Consider the following 18,465-nt stretch of genomic DNA (forward strand, 5'->3'; position numbering starts at 1 on the left):
TCCTTTGAGCTCCATCCTCACCCCATGTCCGAGGTCCGGCCAGCCCTGGCCATCTCCCCTCCATCACCCGGGGGGCACTCCAGCCTCTCCCCGCGCTGCTCCACGCTGAGTCGCCCGTGACCCCGCTGCTGCCCTGCTGGTAGCCGGGGAGCTTTGGCAGCTCCCTCCCCAGCTCGGCGGCCAGTGGCTTCTCTGTCCCACGAAGCCCTGTCCTTCGGTCGGGGTCTGGGTGCTTCTCGGCTCGAGCAGTGCACGCGAGCGAGTGAGGCCACCCCCGGCCCCGGGACCCCGCCGCTGCCTGGGCGGGAGCGCCTGGGCCTTCTGTGGCTCCACCAGCGGGACCCGGCCTGTCCTAGTTCGTTCTGCTCTTGCCCGAGTGGCTTTACCTCCTCACACTGGAAAAATGCTGCATTCACAGCTCCGTGTCCGCCACACAATGACGTGGCTGCCTGGAGAGGAAGCGGGGAGCCGTCAGACAAATGAGTTTCCCCGCTGCCGTCACCCTGAGGCCTGCAGGCCTGTCTGAGCTGTGGGCCGTGGGCCTCTGGGCGGCAAGCGGCCCTTCGCTGGCCGTGATCCGAGGGTCTAGGAACGTTCCTGTTTCCCCAGAGCCACAGCAGAGAGGTGACAGGAGTCGTGTTGACAGGGCGAAAGAAGCTTTCAGAGCCTTTGGGTGACTCCAGGCTCAGCCCCCGGGAGCTGAAGCTCCCGGTCTAGAAGCCACCTTCATCATAATAGCACTACCAACGACAGTGAGGACAGCAGCTGGCATTTATGGGGCACCTGCCCCGTGCCGGGCGCTGTGCCAAGCATGGGATGGGCCGTATTGGCCTGGATCCCCGCTGCCTCCCTACAGGGACGGGTATCTCATACCCATTTTACAGATGTGGAAACTGAGGCCCAGAGAGGTTAAGCTACTGGCTCGGGGCCCACAACAAGGAAGAGGTGGGGTGGGTTTGAGGCTGGTTCCCCCCAGAGCAGAGACCCTGCCGGTTGCAGGGAATTTGAGGTGGCAGCCTGCACTGCAGGAGGGCGGGGGGGCCTGAAGTGGGCCCTTCCCTGGGTTCCTTGGGGGTCCCCGGGCCCAGCCGGCTCTGAGCCGTGCCCGCTGCCCGCAGCTGAAGGAGCACCCGGAGAAGGGCGTGTACGTGAAGGGGCTGTCCATGCACACGGTACACAACGTGGCCCAGTGCGAGTGCGTCATGGAGGCGGGCTGGAAGAACCGCTCGGTGGGCTACACGCTGATGAACAAGGACTCCTCGCGCTCCCACTCCATTTTCACCATCAGCATCGAGATCTACGCCGTGGGTACGTGGGGCTGGGTGGGCCGGGGCCCCCGGAGCCGGGTTCCCACTTCTGGATGACCCCTCATGTCCTGAGGTCGGGCGGGTCCCATCTGAAACTGGGGGAAGATGCTCGAACTGCCTGGAGGCAACCCGAGGACCCTCCCGAGCCAGGGCCCATGTTTCCGGGACAAACGGCCTCGCCGACGGTGGTACCGGCAGCTCCCACTGAGCACCTGCCACGTGCCCCGCAGTTGACGTGCCGCAGCTCGTGTCCTCCTTGCAGCACCCGGGGAGGTGGCGGCCAGCATCACCCCCATCTTACAGATGAGGACACTGAGGTCCTGCAACCAGAAAGCATCGGAGCTGGGCCTCGATCCCAGGGCTCCGTCCAGCGTGTACCGCCCACTGAATCCAGAAAGAGGATTCTCCTCTTTCTCTGCAGTGCTCCCCACCCTTCCCTTTCTGGAAGAGTCCCGAGGAAGGGAAGGGGAAGGGAAGCAGCTGGTATTTCTGGCCGCCAGTAGCGGCTGTGCTGAGCACTTCACGGGCTGCCTTCCGTTTACACCCCATGGCCGTCCTAGAGGCAGGCATTCTAATCGCCAAGTCACAGATGGGGAAACTGAGGCTCTAGGCCCTGCAGTGGCTTGCTTGTGCAGAGTCCCACTGATGAGCGGGGAACTGGGATTCGAACTCGGTCCCTCTGACATCTGGGCTTTTTTTTTACTAATGCTGCTGCCGCCGCCAGGTCCATCACGATAGAACTCTCCAGAGCATGGTAGCAGGAAGCAGTCTGGGCCCAACCAGAAACAATTCTGGAGAGCTCCCTGACCCAAGGTCAACGCCGGGGCACCTCCTACCATGTCACCCAGCCTGTGTGCTGACCCTGCCCAGGCCAAGCTCCTGGTGCTTGCAGGGTCTGAGTCTCCCCGGGGTGCCCTGAGGCTGTGGGTGAGGAAAGGGACCAGGGGAGGTGAAGAAAGACCTGGAGGGAGGAGGACAGAGTGCCTTTTAGGGTGCCTCTTGGTCTTTGCAGAAGGGTTTGAAGGGTGGGGTGGGCTGCGTGGGGACAAGCTTTTAAACAAATTTAGTTTTTACTTTTATATTTTTGAGAGAGAGAGAGTGCATAAGTTGGGGGGAGAGGGGCAGAGGGGGAGAGAGAATCTCAAGCAGGCTCCCTGCTGAGCCTGGAGCCCGGCGTGGGGCTCGATCTCACGACCCTAAGATCGCAACCTGAGCTGAAATCAAGAGTCGGACACTTGACCAACTAAGCCCCCTGGGAGCCCTGTAAACAAACTTAAAAGATATTGATCATTTCCATTGTAAAATAAGTTTGATTAAGATATTTAGGAATTGGAGAAAGGTAGGTGGAATTACTTGTAAACACCACTATTAGCATTTGAGCATATTGGGGTTTTTTTGGTCCTTTTTTTCCTATGAAAATTATACACACAGTCGAACATTTACACAATATTTAATTTCTCCCCCTCATTCCATCCTCCCGCCGTCACTGAGCACCCTTCCTGCCGCGTCTGTGTGACCACGGGTGCCGGCTGGTGGGCAGCTGATCCTTAGAGGGCAGTAGGTGCCTTCTAGTTTCGGGCTGTTGTAAATAATGCCACAAGGAACATCTTGGTGCACAAAGCCTTTTCTGCTTTTATTTTATTTTTTAAAAGATTTTATTTATTTATTCATGAGAGACACAGAGAGAGGCAGAGACACAGGCAGAGGGAGAAGCAGGCTCCCTGCAGGGAGCCTGATGTGGGACTTGATCCCAGGACCTTGAGCTGAAGGCAGAGGCTCGACGGCTGAGCCACCCAGCGGTTCCTCGGAGAGCATTTCCTGGCGTAGACCGTCCTGGGGCAAAGGGTACAAACCTGTGTAAGTTTTCTGGTACATTCTGCAGAGAGCTCGCCAGGAGCACCATTCCAAGTCCCTCAGTCCTGCTGTTTAAAAAAAAAAAAAAAAAAAAGATAGCCCCAAACATCAAGCCCCCCGTGTGTCCGAGCCTCTCGTGGGCACCAGCCAGACTCGGGTGCACAGGTTGCTGCACGCAAGGGCAACTCCGAGGCCAGTTGTGGTTTCTTTTCTTTTTTTTTTTTTTTAATATTTTTTTCTTTATTTATTTATGATAGTCACACAGAGAGAGAGAGAGAGAGGCAGAGACACAGGCAGAGGGAGAAGCAGGCTCCATGCAGGGAGCCCGATGCGGGACTCGATCCTGGGTCTCTAGGATCGCGGCCTGGGCCAAAGGCAGGCGCCAAACAGGGATCCCTTTTTTATTTATATTTTATATTTTAATATTTTTAAATATTATATTTTATAATTTATAATTTATAAATTTTATAATATTTATTATTTTATAATATTTATTATAATATTATTTATAATATAATATTATATTTTATAATTTATAATTTATAAATTTTATAATTTATAATTTTTAAATATTATATTTTATAATATATTTTATAATATTTTATAATAATTTTATATTATATAATTATTTATTTATATAATTTATAATATATTTTATAATAATATTTATTATTTTATAATATTTATTATAATATTATTTATAATATAATATTATATTTTATAATTTATAATTTATAAATTTTATAATTTATAATTTTTAAATATTATATTTTATAATATATTTTATATTTTAATATTTTTTTCTTTATTTATTTATGATAGTCACACACAGAGAGAGAGAGAGGCAGAGACACACAGTTGTGGTTTCAAGCAGCAGGAAACCGAGGAGGAAGCCCCTGCCCCTCCGCCTGCCTGCCCCCCCTCCCATCTCGTTGGGAACTGAGTCAAGCAATTTTCCCCAAGTTTCATAGCTACTAAGACATGGAGTCAAGATGGGCCCCCCCAAATCTGCCTTCTAAGCCTGTGCTCTGAGCCCCTGCTACCAGCAGTGCACAACTCCTGTCACCCTCTGCACCGGCATTTGCCATGTCCCCAGGGCCTCGGTCACCGCAGGACCAGGGTTGTTCTCGGGGACGGACCCCTGCTGTGTGCTGGGCCCCGGGTCATCTCTGTGAAACTGCTCTCCGCCCACTCCTCCCAGCACCCAGCCCGAGTGGGAGCTGCTGTTAGTCTCCTTCTGTGGTTGTGAGAATTGAGGATCAGAGAGGTGCATGGCTCTGCTGAGGTCACACAGCGGGGAGGAGGCAGGGCTGGGCTGGGAACCAGGTCCCAGGGCCTCCAAAGCCTGCAAAGTCTCTTTTGCAGTGAAGGATACAAGGCTCCGGGGACCCAGTCACCTCCCCCCAGCCTTGGCCCCACGGGAAATCTGGAGGAGCTAATGTGATCACTGAAAGAAATCCCACTGCACTCAGAGAATAGTCTGGACCTTCCAGCCCCGGCTCCCCGAGCCAGGCAGCCCTGTGTTCTGACCTGGGGTCCACCACTTAGCAGCAGCGTGACCTCGGGCAAGTTACATGCCTTCCTGAGCCTCAGTTTCCTCTTCTGTAAGATGGGGACAGGGGATAGCACCTCCCTCAGGGGCCCCTACCTGGCAGAATGAGGCCCTCGGCGGTGGGAGCGCCCAGCGCCTGGTGGCTAGGTGCCCCCCGTGGGGCTCACCCAAAGACCCTCACCCTCTGCCGGTCCCTCTGCAGATGAGCGGGGCAAGGACCACCTCCGGGCGGGCAAGCTGAACCTGGTGGACCTGGCGGGCAGCGAGCGGCAGTCCAAGACGGGTGCCACGGGGGAGCGGCTCAAGGAGGCCACCAAGATCAACCTGTCGCTGTCGGCCCTGGGCAACGTCATCTCGGCCCTGGTGGACGGGCGCTGCAAACACATCCCCTACCGGGACTCGAAGCTGACGCGGCTGCTGCAGGACTCGCTGGGCGGCAACACCAAGACGCTGATGGTGGCCTGCCTGTCGCCCGCAGACAACAACTACGACGAGACGCTGAGCACGCTGCGCTACGCCAACCGGGCCAAGAGCATCAAGAACAAGCCACGCATCAACGAGGACCCCAAGGACGCCCTCCTGCGCGAGTACCAGGAGGAAATCAAGAAGCTGAAGGCCATCCTGGCCCAGCAGATGGGCCCCAGCAACCTGTCAGGTGGGAAGCGGGGGTTGGAGGTGGCAGGGAGGGCCCGGCCTGGGGAGAAAGGCCCTGTCCCGTGGCCTCCTGCCGCGGCGCCGCCCCATCTCCTCTCCTCCTGGGAGCACAGCTTCTGAGCAGAGGGAGCCACATGGTGATGGCCACATGGTACTGCTCCCTGCTGGGCTCAGGAAGGGTGTGTGTGTGTGTGTGTGTGCGCGCGTGCGTGCGCGCTTCCCGCCTCCAGGCCGCGCGTCCACCGTCCCAGCCGCCTGCCTGCCGTCTCTGTGGCAGCATCGTGATGCTGTGCCGCTGAGCAGCAGGGTGACTCACCCCCCCACGTCCCACCCCCACTCCCACTTAGGCACCTTGTGATCGCAGCTCTCACACCCAGGTGTTTGGCTTCAGCTGGCAAGTAGGAATCCATCTATCCGTGCAGCTCAGGCCTTGTGGGGCCCTGCAAGCTCCAAGGTGTTATTTACTTGTAAATCCCTTGGGGAAGGGAACTCAAAAGAGCCTGAGTCCATCTAATCACTCCTCCACCTCCCTTCCCACCTTCCTCTCTGTCCATCCATTCTATATGCCTGTTCATCTGCTCACCCATCCACCCATCCATCCACTCGTCCACTCACCCATCCAACCATCTACCTACCCACCCACCCATCCAAACACATCCACTCACCTATTCACCCATCCACCCACCAAGCCATCCACCCACCCATCCACCCATCCATTTACCCACCCACCCACCCATCTATCCATTCATCCATCCACCTATTCATCCACCCATCCACCCATGCACCTATCCATCCATCCATCCATCCATCCACCCACCCATCTATCCACCCCTCTATCCATCTACCCACCTACCCATTTATGCATTCATCTACCTACCCTTCTGTCTACACTCTCACCCTCCCACCCACTCCATTATTTATCCATTATCCATTTATCCATTTAATCCACTCATCCATTCACGCATTCTATCTACCCATCTCATCCGTCCTGCCATCTATACATCCATCTATTCGTTCACTCCATGCTGCCATCCATCTTTCTGTCTGTGCTTCCACTCATCCACCCATCCATCCATCCAAAGCCCCTGGCGTGTGGACCTGCTACGGACACCGGCATATGGAGATGGATCAGATCCAGGCTCTGCCTCCTGGGCATCCAGTCTCCTGGGGGAGAAGGACACTCCAGCAGACCATCAAGTACATGTAGGCCAGAGAGAAGTGGCCACTGCAGGGCAGAAGGGAGTACAACACCAAGTCTGTCTGGCGGCAGGGTGTGGTCAGTCCGGGAAGGCTTGGAGTGTGAGCTCGATGGTGCGGGGGTCGGGGTGGACTCGGCATTGCTCGGTTGGCAGGTGAAAGGTGGGCTAAGAGCTTGTTTCTTTCTCTAGGACTTAGCTGGCCCTCCGAGGGGCCGCCTCTCCCTGGCCAGCAGTCCCCCATGAAATCAAACATCACAAAATACAGAAAAAATTTAAAACAGTCGCTACACAGCATCTTCTGGACTCCAGATTTGAACATCCAGCTGTGTAGCAGTCCTTACCAACCTAGCGTGTCTGACACTGAGCTCCTGACCGCCCCCAACCTGCTTGTCCCTCCAGAGGCGATGGCTACACTCTCCTTCCCAGTGTCCACGTCCCCAACTCTGGGGTGGCCCTTGGTTTCTTGTTTTTGCTCAAACCCGTACCTGGAGTTGTTCACTGCTGTCCTGAGTCACTAGCAGGTCCTACCTGAATTCCTGCAGATCACCCCCCTAACAGGTTTTGGGGTGTCTGCCCTTGTCTCCTTCAGTACGTTCCCCACACAGCACCCAGGGAGGTCTGTTCAAATGAGAGTCCTCTGATGGCCCTGCACAAACCCTCAGGACCGGTTTGCCTGAATCAAAGGCAAAGAAAGCCCTCAGCACAGCTTCCAGTGTCCCCACGATCCACCCCATTCCTCTCTGAGCTCCTCTGCACCCATTATCTCCCTCCCTCCCTCTGCTCCAGCCACACTGGCTCCCCGGCTGTTCCTGGCCCTCCAGGCTCACACCTGCCACAGGGCCTTTGCACACTGCTCCCTTCTGCCTGGAAAGCTCTTCCCCAAGATCCCCGCCTGCTTCTCTCTCCCTCTTCCTTCAGGTTGCTGCCTCTGCCTTCCCTTATCTAAGAGGTCCTCCCTGAACACAACTGTTTAAATTGCAACCCTTCCCCTCGGTTCTACTCCTGAGCACCCTCCCTGCCCTCTTACTAGAACGCATCCCCTTGTAACATGTTAGCATCTCGCTTATTTATTTTGTGTGCCTTCTTCCTCCCACTGAAAACTCAACATGGGTGTGGAGTTTGGTCTGTTTTGTGCAATGCTCGGTCCTCAGTGCCTAGAACATGCAGGTGCTCAAGAGATATTTGTTGAATGACTGAGTAAATTAGTATTTTATGTAGAGACGTGCTTGAAAGAAATCCAATCCCGTGACGTGTGTTTTGAGTAAGCCTGTAGTGTTTTCTTGATGGATTTCTGATTGGTGCCTGCAGAGTGTGTGCGCCTTGGTCACAGCCCTTACTTCTGTCTTTCTCTCAGCCCTGCTGTCCAGTCAGGTCCCCCTAAACCCTGTCCAGAGTGAGGAGAAGCTGGCGCCCCCCTCTGCGCTCCAGTCTGACACAGAAGCCGAGAAGCAGCTGATTCGGGAGGTGAGACCCCTGGCAGGGGGAGGGGTGGCAGGCAGGGGTGGGGAGGCCTCTGGGAGCCATGGTGAGGCTGTGGGGGCCTGGGGCCCGGGCTGTGGGGGGCAGACTGGGTAAAGCCTGGAGACTGAGTCCTGTGGGCTGGAGGGCTGGGCGAAATCGGCCGACGTCCCCAAGGGCTGCACATGACAGGCAGAGGCTTTTACTGTTTGGGGAGGGGCTCAGTGTGGTCCCCCAGATGGACTTCGTCCTGGCCCCTGCGAAGGTTCTGGGAGTTCAGCTGCTCCTTGCCATTCCTCTGCCTGCCTGGAGGCTCCCAGGTGGGGCCAATGTCAGGTCATCTCTGGAGCCCTGGGTCTGGCTCCTGGAGGGGTGCGGGGAGAGGACCCTCAGGGATGGCTGGGTCCAAGCCCACAGAACGAGAGGAATCACGTCTTAGGGGTTCAGAGTGGGTTCGGGATTCAGGTAGCAACAGGTGGACAACAGTCACAAAACAGTAGGGCTGGGGGGGTTGGCCAGGGGCTGGGATGGAAGCTTCCCCCCTGGAGGAAGCCTGGTTAGATGAGCAGGGACCCTGGCCTGGTCACCAGAGAGGAGACCTGGTCCGGCCCGGCTGCTCCAAGGACCCAGTGGTTGGTGGGTCCTTCTGCCCCGGGGATGGCGTGGCCTGGTCTTCATGGTTTAGCTCTGTGGACGCCCCGTCCGAGCATGACCACCTGCTGTGGCCACCAAGGCCTTCCTCGGGCCCTAGTGTTTCTTCTGGGAGCCACAGCTGGAGGAAGAGGTGTAGGTGTCTGTCTCCCCCTCTCCTCCCTTCCTTCCCATTTCACTTAGGACTCTCCTATTTACTGAGCACCTATGTGCCTTTCCTTTCCACTCCAGAACCAGTCAGGGCACTTGGGGTGGGGGTGGGAGTGGCCCCTGTGTGGAACGATGAGGGGCCCAGGCCAGGGATGGGCTCAGCTGTGAGCCGCAAGTGTGACTCTGGGCTTCAGTCTCCTGACTGCACCAGGGTAAGGGGGGGATTTGGACCAGAAGATTCCTGGGATCCACCCAGCTTTTACTTTCTGCAAGTCCAGCCCCTGGTGGGTTCCGTGCCCTCCGGCAGGCTGCTGAAGCTCTCGGAGCCCCTGGATTGGTGCAACAGCAGCTTTCCCGCTGCCGTGACAGGGGGAGCGGTCTTCTCACCACCAGGCCACAGAATTGGCACCAAGCAGGACTCGGGGAGGTGGGAGGGAGGCCTGGGTTTGCAAGTGTTTCTTGAGCACCTGCTGGTGCTGGGCCCTGCAGCTGGAGGGGGTGCCGGGGGGCCACGGAAGAGTTGTTCTCTTTCGAGTATTGGAGGTGACCGAGCACGTTGTGTAACTGCTGGAGGTGATCTAGCACCGAGAGAAGTCGGCGATCCAGGAGGGAGAAGGGGGTTGGGAGCAAAGTCGCTGAGCCGGTGGCTTAGCTTCATGTGGCTTGTCCACTATCACAGGACGAAGAGGTTTCAGGCAGGCCTGTGGGTGGTCGGGAAGGTGAGGGCCGGGAAGGTGAGGGCAGCTCAGTGTTCTCTGGGAGGCAGGTGAAATGGGAGGGGTGGAGGGTTGCAGAGGGAGGGAGCGCGGAAGGACCCAGGAGGGGCACAGGGGCACTTAAGAGGCCCCCTGTGGTTTGGGGTCACACATTTACGACTGGGACTGGAAGTTGGCACTGCTGTACGTGTGCATGTATGTGTATGTGTGTGCATGTGTGCGAGCACATGCATGTGTGTGCATGTATGCATGTGAGCAAACATGTGCATGTGTATGCATGTGTGCACATGTGCCTTGTGAGCATGTGCATGTGTGTATGTGTGTGCCCATGTGCATGTGCGTGAACATATGCATGTGTGTATATGCGTGTGTGTATGCGCCTGTGTGTGAGCATGTGCATGTGTGTATGCGTGTGCCTGTGCGCATGTGCATGTGTGTACATGTGTGCATGAAGGAAGCTCACGATCCATGCGGTGGAGCGACAGAGTGGTGGTGGGTCTCCTGAGAGGTGATCAGGGAGGGCCTCTTGGAGGGGATGTCACTGAGCGGAGGCCTGAGGGAGAGCCTGCTGGGGGGCGAGGACAAAGGCCCTGAGGCGGGGGTGGGGGGGCATGAGCCTGTCAAGCGAGCAGCAAGTGGCCCATGTGCCCCATTTGGCAAAATGAGGTATAGTCACGGGGTGGACCGTCCGGATTGCTGGGGACTCGGGTAGCGTCGAGAGGCTTGGGTTTTGTTCTCGAACATAGGAAGCCGCTGAGACGTGGTCTAACGGGCAGGAGTGAGGGTGCGTGTGGGGAAGGTTGGGGGCAGGGGCAAGAGGCGGACGGGCCGGGAGGCTATTTGGACCAGCGCTGGGGTGACGGCAAAGATGGAAGGAGAAGCAGCGGAGTAAAAATGTATTTCGTCCTCGACAGGTTGAGGATCATCTGGTTAAAACAGGTTTATTGACGAGCAAAGGTGTTCGTGATGTATTGCTGTGGGGAAAGTCATATATTCTTAGTCCATTAAAGATGCAGAGCAGGGGAGCACCTGGGAGGCTCGGATGGTTGAGCATCTGCCTTTGGCTCAGGTCGTGATCCCAGGGTCCCGGGATCGAGTCTCGCATCAGGTTCCCGGCTGCGCAGGGAGTCTGCCTCTCCCTCTGCCTCTGCTTGTGCCCTCTCCCTCTGTCTCTCTCTGTCTCAAATGAATAAATAAAATCTTTTTTAAAAAATGCAGAGTAGGGCAGCCCCAGTGGCTCAGCGGTTTAGCGCCACCTTAGGCCCAGGGCCTGGTCCTGGAGACCCGGGATCGAGGCCCACGTCGGGCTCCCTGCAAGGAGCCTGCTTCTCCCTCTGCCTGTGTCTCTGCCTCTCTCTCTCTCTCTCTCTTTCTGTGTCTCATGAATAAATAAATAAAATCTTAAAAAAAATGCAGAAGTAAAGTTCAGAAGGGTCTTTACCTGCCAATATGGTCCTCGTGTTGTGTAGGAAATTTTGACTCTATTCTTTTGACTTCTTGGTATTTTCCGGGTTGTTTGATTGACAGCGGAGGCGAACCGAATGATGTGACGCTGCCAACCCCCGTGTCCCCCCTGCCCCCCCACCCCCCGCCCAGGAGTACGAGGAGCGCCTGGCCCGGCTGAGGGCCGACTATGAGGCGGAGCAGGAGTCCCGGGCCCGGCTGGAGGAGGACATCACTGCCATGCGCAACTCGTACGACGTGAAGGTGTCCACGCTGGAGGAGAACCTGCGCAAGGAGACAGGTGGGTGCCCGGCCCGGCTGTCACGAGGGTGGCCGGCCGGCTCCCCTCCCCATTTTACTGATGTTTATAGAGCACTTCCTGCACGCCAGGCTCAGTTCTAGTTGCGCCTCATGGCAGCCCCGCAAGACAACTACCACAATGATCCTCATTTGGTAGGTAAGGAAACTGAGGCACAGAGAGGGTGAGTAACTTGTCCATGGTCACACAGCTGGTAGAGTCGAGTCAGGATTGGGCCCCAGGCAGTGTTCTTATCCACACAGCATTGCACCCGGGAAACCTTGGCCGCAGGCTGGGCCCTAGCCGAGGCTGCCCTAGCCTCACAATGTATCACCCATATTTCATAGGTAAGTTCCTTCCCCCGGGTCCTGCCTCTTCTGGTCTCCTCTCCTTTCTGAGACCGCCTGTTACCAAAGCAACCACATCCCAAAATAAGGATTCAATTATTACAAGGACTTTCACCTAGCTGAAGGTTTTCGTCGTGTTTTTTACATTCCGGAATGTTCCTCCCTACCAATATCATCCAAACACCTGTGCTGCCAGGCAGCTCCGACTTCCTGGTACTCACCTAAATACTGTAAAATCCATCTTGTAATGAGGACGATATCGGTCACATCGTGGGGACCGTTTATCGGGCATTGCTGTGTGCCGGGTGCTGTGTGCTGGGTACTCCCTCAGTGAGCGAGGACACGGGGAATCCTCACATGGCCAGTGTGCAAACTGAGGCTTGGAGAGCTTCAGGCTGCTGAGCTCTAGGGACTGGGTGTCCTCTTTCTGCAAAGGGAGCGTCAGGACTCTCTCAGGGGAGCCCAGGCCACAGTGACAAAGAAGTGGATGGAGGGAATGCCCGTGAGCTGGGAGCCCCGAGGAGGCCTGTGGGATTGCAGCCTAGTCCACTCTGGCTGACTCAGAGGACAGGGGAAGGGTAGATTCTGGCATTTTCTGCCCCTCACAGTGTGCCTCCAGTCCTGTTTGGATATTAGGCCTCCGGGTGATTTTATTTGATGTAACATTCATCCACAGTGTTCATTTATTTTTTTTTAAGATTTTATTTATTTATTCATGAGAGACACAGAGAGAGAGAGAGGCAGAGACACAGGCAGAGGGAGAAGCAGCCTCCATGCAGGGAGCCTGATGTGGGACTCAATTCCGGGTCTCCAGGATCACACCCTGGGCTAAACCGCTGAGCCACCGGGGCTACCCCACAGTGTTCATTTAACTCCCATGGATCTAGCATAGCCTGTGGACGAGAGCCCTGAGCTGGGTGCTGCTGTCTCCTTGCTGATCAGGAGCTCTCAGCCTTGGAGGCAGTAAGACCCACAGGGCAGTCACCTTATATGTTAAGACCAGCCCCAAGGCAGGGTGGGAAGAGCCCAGCAACTAATGGCTATGGAGGCCAGAGGATGGAGAGCTCCTGGTGCCAGTCAGGGAAGACTTCCTGGAAGAGGAGGAAGGAGACAGAGTCTGAGTTCTGATCGAGGAGATGGGAGGCCAGTATTTGGGGGCCTGGGAGGCCCTGACTCTTAAGCCCGTCCCTTAGAGACGGCACACTTGGGACCAGCTCCCAGGGGGTTGCTCATCCCACTCCATGAGGAGCTAAAGGGAGTCTCTACTCGCAGAGGCTGTCCTGAAGGCGGAGGTCCTCAAGGCGCAGGGCATGTCCCGGGCCGAGTTTGCCAACAGGTCTGAGCACTCCCCGGCGTTCCACTATGAGGCGGCCGTGAAGCCCGAGATCTACTCCATTAGGCACACCCTGCCCGGCGAGGACGTCTCCAAGACTGAGGTTTCTCCCGGGTTCGAGGAGCTGCCCAAGGCGGAGACCTCCAAGTCCGAGCTGTCTCTGGGGTCTGATGAGTCGTCCGGGCTCGAGGAGACCTCCATGTCCGAGGCCTTCCCCGGGCCTCGGGAGGAGGCGGAGGCCAAAGGCAGATATTTCCCAAACTGGTGCCTCCACCGGGAGGCCGCAGAGCCGCTGCAGGAGGGGCCTGTCCCCCAGGAGGAGGAGGAGGAGGAGGAGGAGGAGGAGGAAGAGGAGGAGGAGGAGCAGCAGCCCCGGGCGTCGGCCCTGGAGCTGTTCCCCAGCCTGCACGACCCATTTGCCGAGGTGGAAGCCAAGCTGGCCAGGCTCTCCTCCACGGTGGCCGGGACGGAGGTGCTGCAGGCCGGTGGACCCAAGGTCCCCTCGCAGGTAACTGATGTCACACAGGACACTGTACAGAAACTCAGCAGGCAGAGCTCAGCTGGGGGCACACAGGTCCCTGGGCATGCACAGACGTCCAGCCTCCGCTGCTCTGGCACCAGCCCCACCGTCTGTGCAGTGGCTCTGGCTTGGTGGTGGCAGGCTCACGGGAACTGGCCTTCAGGGGTCCGGGAGAGAGCAGCTCTCTCATGCTCTGTAAATCGGCAGGGGAGAGGGATGGAGATAGGAGGCTTTGCCAGGTGGCCACCTGTTCTGCGGTGGAGGGACACCTACCTGGGGGCTGTGCTGAGTTGCCATGGTTACACCGAGCTTCCAGGCCTGGAGGAGCCCAGGAGGCCTTGGTCAGCCTTCTTGCCCTGGCAGGCTGGGGTCTGCGGGAAGGAAGGCAGCTTCTTTCCAGGCACCATCCAGAGATCCAGCTGCTTCTCCCCTCTCCACCTTCTTTTATGTTTTAAATTCTCTTCTGCTTCTCTCCCTTTTGTTCTTTCCCTCTGCTTTGCTTCCTTTCCTGTGTGTATGTGTGTGTGTAAAGAGCGCAGGTCTTTGAACCACACAGACCAGGGTTAAACCCGAGCTCTACCCTCACATAGTTTGTGACCTTGGGCAGTCACCTCTCTGGGCCTTTGGTTCCTCTCTACAAACTGGGGGTGCTGAGCGTGATTCATGGGAGGTCATGCAGGCGGCGCTCCCAGAGCACACTTCTCCCCGGTTCTCAGTTCTCTCTTCCCTGTCCTCTCCTCTCCTCGCCCCTGCTCCCCACGGGTCCCCTCAGCGGTGACAGGCAGGAGGAGGTGGTGGCCCTGGGGCTTGGGGCACTGAAGGGGGGGAGGACAGGGAGCGGAGGATGATTCCGGCCCACTGTCCCTCTTCCTCCCCCACCCCGGCCTGTCTCCCGCAAGCACCCTTCCCTGACCGATCTGCTGGGGCCTGGTATTGATGTCACTGGGTCTGAAGCTGAGACAACTGCCTGCCTCCTGCCCAAGACTGTGAGTTCCTCCCCTGGGCCAGACCCTCGGGTCGAGGGAGGAGTTCCCAGGAGCCTGGGTCTTCCTGTAACACTTGGGGCCTCCATGTCCTCTCCCACGAAATGGGACGACGGCCCCAGTTTATCTGAGTTGGCCTGTTGCAAAGCATTATTATTACTTCTTATTATTGATGTGATTGAGAGGCCACTATTCAGCAATATTCAGACTTTTCTTGGCCTTGGAAGCCTGTTGAAAGCATGGAGGCCCAGCGTGTGCTGAGGGTGAGGGCAACAGGGCAGGGGCTGGGGTCCCCGAGGTGCTGGCAGGGAAGCCCCGGGGTCCTGTGAGAGCCCCTTCCTCTTCTCTTCTGCTTAAGAAAACACAACAGGCCACAGGGAACAGGAGAAGGGCTCTAAATCCACCCACATGTGTGGAGAGAGAACTACGTGCCAGCCTCTGGACTGGATCACGGGGTAGGAGCTGGCACCCTCGAGGCTCTCAGTAGATGGGAGATGGGGTGGCCAGGGGCAGCCTGGCTGTCAGGTGACACTGAGATGGGCCCCAAGCAGGGAGAAGGGGCCGCGGCCGAGCATCAGGCGGGGGGTGGCACGGGCCGAAGTCTCAGGGCTGGGAGGGTCTGGACTTTCTCAGCAATGGACCAACGAGGCCAGGGGAGCAGCAGGGTGGACGGGGTGCGGGCAGGGGAGGCAGGGGGAGGCAGGGAGGGCCCGAAGGCCGCGGGAGAAGCTGGATTTTACCGCAAACGCACTGGGAATCCACGAAAGGGTTCTGATCAGGGAAGGGCTGCGAGTGGTTTCTATTTGGAGAGAATTGGCGTAGCTGCCGTGGGAGCCTGGGTCCCCAGGGGCAGGAGAGCAAGACGGAAACTCTTTTGGGGTGTTGGAGGAAATGGTGGAAGTGGGAACCTGATTGGGTGCATTTTTGTAGAACTGGGTGCCTTCAAGGCAGAAGTGACCCGTCCCAGGCCGCGAGGGGCCCGGATGCCGCCCTCGGGGATGGAGGCTCCGTGAGCTCCTGTCCGGGGGGCCCGGCCTCTCTGCCTCCACCTTGGTTTCTCTCTGCACGCAGGAGGCTGGCCAGGGCCCCGAAGTGGCGGCCCAGGCCGCGGTGGCCTTGGAGCCTCCGCCTGAGCCCTTGCTGGCCGTGACAAGCATGAGAAGGGACAGTGTGGGTGTGGAGGTGGCGGTGCTGACCGACGAGCTGCTCCCCGTCGTGGACCAGGAGCGGGTGCTGGCCCGGTGAGTGCTGGGGCTCGGGGCGGGTGGGACCCCGGGGCAGGGCAGGAGGGCGCTGTGTCCTGGGCACAGCAGCGGGGGTGTCCACAGATTCTCCACTGAACCTCCACTCCCTCCCCTCCTGATGAGGCCCAAGAGGCCCTGATCCGCTCCGGGAGCGGGGGGACGGTGCTAGTCAGCCGGGTGGCCAGGGCGCTGCTCGGGGAACCGTGCCCCCAACCCCTCCGGCACCTGCTGGGGGAGCAGCCGCTCCGGGAGAGAGGGAAGGGACTGTTGTCTGCCTGGCATTCGCAGGACTCCCAGGGCGGGTGGTGCGGGCTCCCCTCGGCTCCCGGCGAGCCTGCAGTGCCCCCACCCCGGGTGTGAGACCTGCTCCCCCTAGGGACCAGGCTCCCCGACCCCCTCAGAGGCTGCCGCCTGGGGAGCTGGGCTTTCTTCACTCTGTGCAAGCCACTTACCATTCCTGGGCCTTGATTCTCACTCCCGTAAATGGGAATAACGTGAGGCCCACCTCTGTGACAGTCCCTGGCCGGCGGGTCAGCCGCCTCCGAGCCGCGGTAGACTCAGTCCCACAGGCCACAGTTCACGTGCGAACCGAGCAGGGACTGTTGCCAGAAACCAGGATGCAAGGATGAGTGAGCTGCCCCGTTGGCCTTCAAGGGCCCACAGTCTGAGGGGAGGCAGCTACCCAGGCCCAGGGAGGACCAGCCTCCGTAGCCTGAGAAGCCAGTCGACTGTCTGGGCTCCCATCCGCCCCCACCCTACCTACCTCTACCACCTGGGCCAACTCTAAAGCTCCCTGTGCCTTAACTTCTCATCTACAAAACGGGTGACAATAAGAGCCCCAGCTTGAGAAGCTCGTCGTGAGGGCCAAGTGAGACCATGCCTGCCGAGCGCCAGGCGCCGAGAGAACTCTGGGCCCACGTGGCCGTGTTCAGGGGGTGGTCTGGAGCACGGGCAGGGAAGGCTTCGCAGAGGCCTCCACTTTCCGTGTCTCGTGGTAGCTTTGTTCAGCTCCACCTGAATGCGGTTTGCAGGACAGATGCCCCAGGTGGCCTCTGAGATACAGGGGGCACAGCCTGGCTGCTGGGAGAACAAGCAGCTTGGAGCACTGGAGTGAGCCGGGTGGGGGGCTGCAGAGGGAGGGGGTGAGGTACGGTGCCCTGGTGCACTGCACAGCCTTCCCCCCCAGGGCTGCTCTGGTCACGCAGGGTGTGGGGACCCTTGGCTCTGGGAGGCCCGTGCTGGCAGGTGGCAGGTGGCGGGCGGGCTCTGGGCCCGTCCTGTTGTGCCGATGAGCTCACAGGCTTGCTCGGAGCCCCGATCCTGACCCCAGCCAGAGGCCTCCCCTTTCCGAGCCTGCGTCCACGTCTGTGAGGGGTTGTCGCAAGGACCCCACGACATCCTTCTGGACACCAAGCGCACAGTGACAGCCAGATGCTGTCACGTGTGCCTTCTTCTCTGCGCTGGCAGCCTGCAGCTGTTGGAGCAGCAGGTGGTTGGAGGGGAGCAGGCCAAGAACAAGGACCTGAAGGAAAAGCACAAGCGGCGGAAGCGGTACGCAGACGAGCGCAAGAAGCAGCTGGTGGCGGCCTTGCAGAACTCGGACGAGGACAGCGGGGACTGGGTGCTGCTCAACGTCTACGACTCCATCCAGGAGGAGGTGTGGGCCAAGAGCAAGCTGCTGGAGAAGATGCAGAGGAAGGTGAGGCCCCAGCCCACCCTGCACCCCCTGCACCCCCCCCATGCCCAAGTGCATTCATTGTTCCGCGCCAGCATCTAGTCAGCGCCTGCTGTGTGCCATGCTGGCTCTGGAGGCAGTCACAGTGACAGACGTATCTGCTGTGCAGGCAGCATGTATGTGACAAATAGCACAGCGGAGAAATAAGCGACGGTGCCAGAGAGTGCTGTGAAGGGAATCCTAGAGGAGGATGGTGATGGAGGGGAGACGTTAGGGTTTGAAGGCCATGGCCAAGAAAGAGTTCTTGAGACGTCTTGGGTGCAAAAAGGTGGTTTTATTAAAGCATGGGGACAGGACCCACGGGCAGGAGGAGCTGCGCGGGGTCATGAGGAATGGCCCATTCTACACTCGAGGTGGGGGAGGGGGTTAGGGACAGCGTGGGCTCTAAGGAATTTTGGCAGCGACGTTTCCAGGACCTGGAGGGGCCTGGCTGTTGTTGGGAGAGGTCATTCACGACGGTGTAACAAAACCCGAGTCCTGAGACCCTTCCGATGTATGTCGGTGGGACATATGCTTGGGGGATGACTGCCAACAGGATCTTGGCCGGGGTAGAGAAAAAGGAAGTTTCCAAAGGGATTTTTATGTGTTAAAGTAGATCACAGGATCCCGGGGTGGGGGGAGTGGGCTGAGACTGCCTCTCGCCCTTAGCCAAGTGTCACCGTCAAGGCGGCTGAGTCCCTAGGGGAATGTCCCTCGGCCTCTTTCGAGGACTTGTCAGTGGGCTGCAGGCAGTAAGGAAATTCGATGATTTTTTTCTGCCTTTGTTTCCCACATCAGTGGCTTTATTTTTTATTTTTTTCATTTTGATTTAAGTATACACATGTGCACATCACAAGTGTGCAACTTAACTCACTTGCACGGAATGCACGCTCCCATGACACTGGCACCCACATTGGGGGACTGAGCGTTAACAGAACCCCAGAAGTTCCCAGGGCCACCTGAGGGGATGCAGGAGGTCCTCCTGGAGGAGGCGGTGACTTCTGTGGTGGGATCTGAACCTTAGGAAAGGCGGGGCCAGGTC

The 18,465-nt window shown here is 57.8% G+C and overlaps 1 protein-coding gene across 3 annotated transcripts in view; it reads left to right on the plus strand.

Annotated features, from left to right (window-relative positions):
- Positions 1 to 18,465, plus strand: part of KIF17 (kinesin family member 17) — a 44,295-nt gene that overhangs the window by 10,253 nt on the left and 15,577 nt on the right. For 2 of the 3 annotated variants that reach the window (XM_072750971.1, XM_026012067.2), the window contains exons 4-11: positions 1,119 to 1,308; positions 4,916 to 5,368; positions 7,921 to 8,030; positions 11,138 to 11,285; positions 12,902 to 13,470; positions 14,382 to 14,468; positions 15,537 to 15,706; positions 17,177 to 17,408. In XM_072750971.1, the coding sequence (XP_072607072.1) occupies positions 1,119 to 1,308; positions 4,916 to 5,368; positions 7,921 to 8,030; positions 11,138 to 11,285; positions 12,902 to 13,470; positions 14,382 to 14,468; positions 15,537 to 15,706; positions 17,177 to 17,408 (1,959 nt within the window). The remainder of the gene's footprint in view (positions 1 to 1,118; positions 1,309 to 4,915; positions 5,369 to 7,920; positions 8,031 to 11,137; positions 11,286 to 12,901; positions 13,471 to 14,381; positions 14,469 to 15,536; positions 15,707 to 17,176; positions 17,409 to 18,465) is intronic. The other variant, XM_072750973.1, reaches the window with a different exon arrangement.

Source organism: Vulpes vulpes, chromosome 2, assembly GCF_048418805.1.
Source record: "Vulpes vulpes isolate BD-2025 chromosome 2, VulVul3, whole genome shotgun sequence".
Lineage (NCBI taxonomy): Eukaryota > Metazoa > Chordata > Mammalia > Carnivora > Canidae > Vulpes > Vulpes vulpes.